The sequence below is a fragment of the Sinocyclocheilus anshuiensis genome, unplaced genomic scaffold (assembly GCF_001515605.1).
Source record: "Sinocyclocheilus anshuiensis isolate Anshui unplaced genomic scaffold, SAMN03320099.WGS_v1.1 scaffold796, whole genome shotgun sequence".
NCBI lineage: Eukaryota > Metazoa > Chordata > Actinopteri > Cypriniformes > Cyprinidae > Sinocyclocheilus > Sinocyclocheilus anshuiensis.
In genome coordinates this window covers 211099-220230 of record NW_015557105.1, presented here as the reverse complement: position 1 = coordinate 220230, position 9132 = coordinate 211099, and the positions used below count along the sequence as shown (strand labels likewise).

General features: G+C 32.2%; 1 protein-coding gene across 1 annotated transcript in view; it reads left to right on the top strand.

The window, feature by feature from the left end:
* LOC107677642 (pleckstrin homology domain-containing family G member 4B-like) overlaps window positions 1-9132 on the top strand; it is a 52767-nt gene that overhangs the window by 35149 nt on the left and 8486 nt on the right. The window contains exons 13-15 of the mRNA XM_016472628.1: window positions 1440-1595; window positions 4625-4886; window positions 6128-6147. Coding sequence (XP_016328114.1) covers window positions 1440-1595; window positions 4625-4886; window positions 6128-6147 — 438 coding nt within the window. The remainder of the gene's footprint in view (window positions 1-1439; window positions 1596-4624; window positions 4887-6127; window positions 6148-9132) is intronic.

Genomic DNA, 9132 nt, shown 5'->3' with positions numbered 1-9132 from the left:
TGTTCCAATTATACACTTATTTTCACATAGCTATGAGAAGCGTTAAACATGGACGCGCGTGCCGTTGACGTACTGTATTAAAGCTTTAATCAGGATAAAACTGTATATTAAAAGCTAACAGAAGCAGTAGCATGTACAAACAACAGCGTATCTAAAAGTATGAGACAACAACAAACAAAAACATAGCCTACCATTAAGAGCCGTGCTTGCACAGGTTCTGCACGATCCTCTTCACTAATATCCTCTGCGTCTCAATCGAGCTCAAACTGATAAGCGATATTAACGATGCAGTTGTTTACAATACAACCGGAGTACATGCCGCCGAGGTGCGGGGCGGGACATTAAGACGTGCACTAGAGGAAGTTTAGCCAATCACAACACACTGGGCTAGCTAACCAATCAGAGCCCATCAACTATTTCTGAGGGAGGGGCTTCATAAAAGAAGGAAATTATCAGCCTGTTTCTCAGAGAAGGGACAGAGCGGTGTGGAATAAAGGTAAATTATGTGAAAAATAATGTGGTTTTTAAAAAACGAAGCATTAACACATGTTAGACTGCACTCCATAAACACAATCAAGCCTAGAAAAAAACCCACTGAACCACCCCTTTAATTTTATTTTTACTTTTTTAAACGATTACTTTTTCTGTTTTATTTATTTACTTATTTATTATACCTACTGATCTGCTACTTATCTATCTATCTGTCCTAGCGACATGCTAATCATGTTAGAAACATACTAACAACATGGTAGTAACATGCTAATCATGCTAGAAACATGCTAGCAGCATGCTAGTAACTTGTTAATCATGCAAGAAAAATGCTAGTCACTTGCTAATCATGCTAGCAACATGCTAGTAGCATGCTAATAATGCTAGCAACATGCTAATAACATGCTAATAATGCTAGAAACATGCTAGTGATATGCTAGTAACTTGCTAATCATGCTAACGACATGCTAGTTACTTGTTAATCATGCTAGCAACATGCTAGTAGCATGCTAATAATGCTAACAACATGTTAGTTACTTGTTAATCATGCTAGCAACATGCTAATCATGCCAGCAGTATGCTAGTAACAGGCCAATCATGTTAAAAACATGTTAATCATGCTGGAAACATGTTATCAACATCTATCTAATCTATCTAAATTTTCAAACTTCAGACTTTTACAACTGCTTTAAACTTTCAGGCTAGGGTTTCTCAAGCCAAACTAAAGTTTGTCTTGACAAACTTTTTTCTCTAGTTATGTGTTGTTTGTTATGTAACTGTAACGTTTTTTTTATATATAAAAAATATAGAAAAGTTTCGTAAAACCACAGTAAAAAAAATAGTGTAGGGCAACATTGAGGCGAATCATATTAAAGAGTCTTAAGTCACTTTGGATTAGTGGTCCTATGAATGACTAACTAGTTCACTTGGTGTTGATGTTGCTCCTGTAGGAACAGCAGAAGAAAGCCGCAGCGTTACCGAGGGAGGCTGAAGCAGGTCCAGCTCTTTTGGAGGTCAAAGAGCACATCAGCTCCGTCCTGCAGCGCAGCGAAACTCGCAAACACGAGCTGGATGTTCTGCTCAACCTCTACGAGTTCTACGAATCGGTAACGACTGTTTTGATTGCTTTATGACTAGTTAGCTGCATCATATCAATTATTGTCATCATAATTAGTGGTTGACTAATATAGTATAGAGTAATATTGAACTGAAAGATAACACAAGCACACCAACTGATTCAATTAATTGTATATTTATTTTACATAATATTTATTAAATAATCGGAAATGAATAATTTAAAAATTAATCTGTATTAATCTTTTCTAATTAAAAACAAAGTAATAATTTGAACTTGATTAAAAAAAAACTGATTTAAACCAAATTTAGTTATTTTCATGAACTAAAACTAAAGCATAAAAACATTAATTATTTAAAATAAACATTAATTGAAATAAAATAATAATTATTTAATTTTAAATTAAAATGATAACAGAAAATATTAAAATAAAATGTAATTTGAATTCTTAAAAACCTATAGTAGTATATCAGTGATACTAAAATAACACTAATTTATACTTGGGAACTATAAACTAAAACTGGAATAAAAATAAATAAAACCTAAATGGTATAAATAGTATTAAACAAAAATAAAAGTGACAAAAGCAAAAAATGTAAAAGAAAATTAAACTAAAAAATAAAGAAAGAAAACTGAAAATGTAAAAATAAATCCTAATTAGTAATTGTACTAAAATTCTCAGCGCCATCAAAATAAAAGTCCCCCAAGTAGGGCTGGGCAATATATAGCAAAAAAATGTATCAACGATATAATGTTTCATATCGTTCAGTATCGATAATGATTGAAATTATTTATAACCTTTTTTAAAACAAAGAGCGATAGAATTGTTTTTTTTTTTTTATTTAACCACTGTATTTTTAAACTAACCCAATTTATTGAGACAAACAACAAATATTTTTTGTTTTAACAGTCAAACACAAATTAAAAATTAAACAAATATCTAATTTCTAATGTTTTATATGCAGATTAAATAGGTTTTAAGGAAGCTTTTGGCTTGTCTCCCGAGGCCACAGGAGGGCGCAATGAGCAAAATAATGCAGCGCATTAAATTGTCAATGCAAGGAAATAACTGTCTATAAAAAAAACGTGCATTATGTCTAAATTAACTCATATAAATCAAATATAATTTCGTAAATTGCATAAACAATAATGAGCAAAACAGCATCATGTATTTATGCATTGCTTAATCCAAAGAGCTGAAGTGCCATTCACTCAGACTGCATTTAAAAACATATGAGACGCAGCGAAAAGGAACAAACCTCCACAAATTCGTGACGTGTTTTCTAAAAGTTTAAACTGTTTTAATTTTGCATGACTTTCTATACATCTCTTGTGTGAGACGTGAGTGCAGCAGTCATATGTTTCCGTCTAAAAAATATGCTGAATATGCGTTCTGTGTGAATGGCTTGGTTTCGTTTTTAACCTTATCAAGATCTTCTAAGCATTGAGCTACTACAGTATATTTCTCTAATATTTTGAACGAATAACACAGCAACTGCGCGTCTCGTGGGCTAGACAAACAAAACATTAAAATGCAACAACGTCACTTACATCATTATCACCGCATCTCGCCGCACCACTGATGACGCTTCCTCATGCACACGTAACATTGCAAATGTTTATTTTAAATTTGACTAATATTCATTCTTTATACACAATCTCCTCATCACAGGCAGGCACAGAACTCAATTCAGCATGTGTTTGTGTTTGTGTGTGCTGTCTGCGTCACTCATAGCACGTGCCTATATCGAACATTTGTTATATCGTTATCGAAGAAGGTGTACCATCGATAAATATCGATACCGTTTTATCGCCCAGGCCTACGTGAACGCATGCACCTGTTAGCCGAAGCTAGAGATTAGTTTATAAAGTTTTAAATATGGATATTTTACTTACACAAACGCATCGATTTGCTTCATTTTTTATAACCTTTTTTTAAAACAAAGAGCAACAGAACATTTTTTTAAATTTAACCACTGTATTTTTAAATTAACCCAATTTATTGGGACAAACAAACAGTCAAACACGCAATAAAAATTAAACAAATATCTAATTTCTAATGTTTTATATGCAGATTAAATAGGTTTTAAGGAAGCTTTTGGCTTGTCTCCCGAGGCCACAGGAGGGCGCAATGAGCAAAATAATGCAGCGCATTAAATTGTCAATGCAAGGAAATAACTGTCTATAAAAAAAACGTGCATTATGTCTAAATTAACTCATATAAATCAAATATAATTTCGTAAATTGCATAAACAATAATGAGCAAAACAGCATCATGTATTTATGCATTGCTTAATCCAAAGAGCTGAAGTGCCATTCACTCAGACTGCATTTAAAAACATATGAGACGCAGCGAAAAGGAACAAACCTCCACAAATTCGTGACGTGTTTTCTAAAAGTTTAAACTGTTTTAATTTTGCATGACTTTCTATACATCTCTTGTGTGAGACGTGAGTGCAGCAGTCATATGTTTCCGTCTAAAAAATATGCTGAATATGCGTTCTGTGTGAATGGCTTGGTTTCGTTTTTAACCTTATCAAGATCTTCTAAGCATTGAGCTACTACAGTATATTTCTCTAATATTTTGAACGAATAACACAGCAACTGCGCGTCTCGTGGGCTAGACAAACAAAACATTAAAATGCAACAACGTCACTTACATCATCACCACATCTCGTGCGCCACTGATGACGCTCCCTGATGCACACCTAACATTCGATTGTACTATTTTTGCATTCAAATGCAAATGTTTATTTTAAATTCGACTAATATTGATGTTTTTATTCACAATCTCCTCATCACAGGCAGGCACAGCACTCAATTCAGCATGTGTTTGTGTGTGCGGTCTGCGTCACTCATAGCACGTGCCTATAACGTGCACTATATCGAACATTTTTTATATCGTTATCGAAGAAGGTGTACCGTCGATAAATATCGATACTGTTTTATCGCCCAGGCCTAGCCCCATGACACTTATCAGCCAGACAGAGGAACTTATCGGCCGATGCAATAATTAAAAAAAGCCTCTTCTGATAATGTGTTGAACTGTGTGTCCCGCAGGCGAAGCAGTGGATGGAGCACTGTCAGGAGTATTTCTGTCAGCTGAGGCTGGATGGAGACGCGCTCTGTTTGACGCCGGCTGAGCTGCAGGTCCTGCAGGACTATCACAGCGAGGCCACAAAGTTCTCTCTGGAGAACTTCAGCTCACTCAACCAGATGGTGCTGAAGCTGGACAGCGAGCGGGAGCAGCAGCGCTGGAGCAGTGTCTGGCAGCAGTGCCAACAAACCAGACAGCAGCTGGAGGAGATGCTGGACAGAGCCGGTAACTCACACAGATGGACAGAAATATCAGTTATAGAAGAACTCATTCAACAGAAATAATTATATTTATCTGTATTTTTACTGTTGTTCTGTGTAAAAAAAAAGAAAACAATAATGAACATAATAGTTGTTGTTATTGTTATTAATATTAAATATCCCTTTTTTATTTTACAGTATAGTATTAATATATATTAGTAATATATTTTGCATTATTATTATTATTATTATTATCATTAAATACTCAATTTTTATTTCATAGAATAGTATTAGTATATTCATTGTGATGATGATGATTATTATTATTAAATCTCAATATTTTTATTTTTCAGTATAGTATTAATATATATTAGTAATATATTTCTGCATTATTATTATTATTATTATCATTAAATACTCAATATTTATTTCATAGAATAGTATTATATTAATTGTGATGATGATGATGATGATGATGATGATTATTATTATTATTAAATCTCAATATTTTAATTTTACAGTATAGTATTATTGTATATTAGTCATATGTTTCTTATTTTATTATTATTATATTAAATATACAATTTTTATTTTACAGTATAATGGTGTTATATAGTAGTAATATTATTTTTATTTTACAGTATTGTACTATTATTACAGGTGAATATTAGTAATATATATTCATTAATTATTATTAAATAAATATTCTATTTTTTACAGCATTGTATTATTATATATTACTAATATATCTTCATGTATTATTATTGTTGTTATTATGTTTCTTATTAAATACACAAATTTTATTTTATAGTATAGTATTATTGTAAATATAATATATTTCTACATTGATTATTATTATTAAATAATATTTTTTTATTTTACAGTATTGTATTATTACATATGTAATATATTTCTTCATTTATTATTATTATTATTATTATTATTTATTAAATACTATTTTTTTGTTTTACAGTATATTATTATTGTTATATATTCGTAAAATATTTCTTCATTGATTATTATTATTATTGTTATTATTACTATAAAAATATTATTTATATATATTTTTTACAGTATCATATTATTACAGTATAGTTTTAATTAACTGTAAACAACAACAATAATAGTAATCATTCTAATTATAATTCCTGTCCATTCTGTCTATTGTGTGTTTTTTTTTAAATATTTTCATTACTATTTTATTAATGATTTTATTATTGTGCTATATTTCTTGCCTTTTCCTCTATGTCTGTATTTCTTCTGCAGTGAAAGCTTCAGTCAACAGTGTAAGCAAGTTACATAATCAGATTACTTTTTTAAAGTAACTAGTAAAGTAACACATTACTTTTGAAATTCGAAGGAAATATCTGAGTTACTTTTACACATAAGTAACGCCAGTTACTTTGTTTCTCATGCATTTACTGACCGCTCTCCTTTCCTCGTGTTGAGAGAAATGGGGAGTAAGTGCAGAGAACATCAGTGAACATGATCTTACTGTAGTTCTAGACTAAATATGAACGTTTACTCATCTCACCTGCACAAAAACAGATTCAGTGTTCCTCAAAATGAATAAAAACAGGCAAATGCAAACTCAGAATATTATACAAACATGCAATAATTAAATATGTTAAATAAGACAAATATTATTTATGTATTTAATCCCATTTTACTACCCAATGTCTTTGCTAATGACCTTCGATGATCCAATTCATCCATACTAAGCAAAAATGACGCATTTGTGTTTCATTTTTGTTATTGCTGAATAGTGTTGAACTTTCTTCTCCTGCGTCATATTCTTCATGCAATCTATTTGAGTGGCGCTCTCTACTGTACAGACGTGAATTTACTTTTCCTTCAGCCTGAGGCGTATTCATTTCACTTCTGTTGTGAAAGGGCTTTTACATACTTTTTTATATTAAAAACAAACAAGCAAGCCCTGCCCAGATTTAAAAAGTAACTCAAAAGTAAAGTAATGCATTACTTTCCATAAAAAGTAACTAAGTAACGTAATTAGTTACTTTTTTAGGGAGTAACGCAATATTGTAATGCATTACTTTTAAAAGTAACTTTCCCCAACACTGTATGTATATACAGTATATGTTCCCCCAACACTAACTAATATATATATATATATATATATATATGCAAACATCACAAAAAAAAATCAGAACTGTACGATATAAACTCAGAATTGCAAGAATAAAAGTCAGAATTGTGAGATAAAAAGCAAGGTTGCAATTACCTTTATAATTAGTTTTTCTTCTGTGGCAGAAACGGTCTTATACAGACATGCACTCTCTGATGAATTTAAAGTTCTGTTTCTGTAACATACAGTATGTTGTTTACATTGTACAGCTGGTTTATTTTAAGATGATTTATAATAACTCATTAAGGACGAAATGCAAACAATTTTATGCCACCGTTGCAACTATAAGATTAATTAATTATATTTGCTATTTTTATATTTTGAAATAAAGGCTTGTAGATGTGTGTGGTGTGTTTGATGCAGCACTAGTTGGCGCTGCTGAGTGATGAATACAGCACAAGATCACTCATTCGCATCATTTCGTTTTAAATATCTACTAGTTAATTAAAACAATCTGAAATTTGAGTAATTTTTCTGAATTCTGTCTTACAAAGTAGGTGGGGGGAGTGAATGTACAGCACTCTCTCCCACCTTCAATACCACGACTGAGGTGCCCTTGAAGCCCCAACTGCTCCCCGGGCTGCCCACTGCTCCGGGTGTGTGTTCATGGTGTGTGTGTGTGTGTTCACTGCTGTGTGTGTGCACTTTGGATGGGATAAATGCAGAGCACTAATTCTGAGTATGGGTCACCATACTTGGCCACATGTCACGTCACTTTATATCTATATATATTATTTTTTTTATGGTGTACTTTCACTTTTTTCCACTTTTAAATATATTTAAAAATATATTTGAAAATATATATTTTTTGTCATATGGGTGGAATCAAATATTCCAACATAGAACCTTTTTTTTTGAAAGTGACGTTCTGTTAGATGATATATAGAAATTACCATATATTCCATGAGAAGATTAAGAATATCTACTTTGTCCAGCTTTACATAATTACATTTTTTCAACAAAATTATCTTCTTTACACACCACGCTGTTCTAAACCTGTATAGCTTTATTTTTCTCTAGAACACAAAAGAAGATATTTTGAAAAATTCTCATGTTTTTTTTTTCTTTTGTGTACATACAATGGAAGTCAATGAGGTTCGATGTTGTTTTTATAACTTGCGATTTAAAGCAGCCCAAACACTTCCAAGATATCAGATCAACGGGGCGTTTAACATATACTGATTTTATTCGAACAAACAAGTTTCAATGGAGACTTCACGGCAATAGTCTCCATTGAAGGATAAAGGAGAGCCTTCTGGGAGAGTTAAACTCAGTTGGACAGTTTTACACACAGCATCACGGGTTCACTACAGCTGCTGCAGTCCTCTAGGCCTGCGGTTTAGTCAGTGTGGCCGCTGGAAAGTTTGGTTAACCAGGGGCGGTGTCTGCGTCCCACAGAGCTCCAGAGAGCAGAGCCGTGGGCGATTAATAGCCCTCTTTGTATTTGTTAATGTAGCTTGTTAGGATTCAACCTTATATTGATGTTTTATATACAGTGGTAAACGTGAAAGCTGTTTTTATTCAGTAATAACTGTGTTTGCGGCGGGGAAAGTAAAGACAACATTTATGCACAGAGGTCAATTTTTCACACTTTTGACAAATATGGATTTTCTCCGTTTAAGTGAACAGGGTTGGTTTACTACATTGCGGCTATTGTCCAAAGCAAACCTAGATAGAATAGAATTTGGTGTAAGATTTATTTTGAAACAATTTTCACTCATAAATTGCTAGTCAATTTCACAAATAATTATAAAAAAGCCAAGTGACATGAAATTTTAAAAGACTAAACAAGTGTTTTCTTAATAAATGGACTCCAATAATCTGTTAGAATTATTTTTGAAGTTGTATTACAACTATTATAATACCTACGTATGTCCAACTTACGAATTACAAGTAACAGATTACTTTTTTAAAGTAACTAGTAAAGTAACACATTACTTTTGAAATTCGAAGGAAATATCTGAGTTACTTTTACACATAAGTAACGCCAGTTACTTTGTTTCTCATGCATTTACTGACCGCTCTCCTTTCCTCGTGTTGAGAGAAATGGGGAGTAAGTGCAGAGAACATCAGTGAACATGATCTTACTGTAGTTCTAGACTAAATATGAACATGTTTACTCATC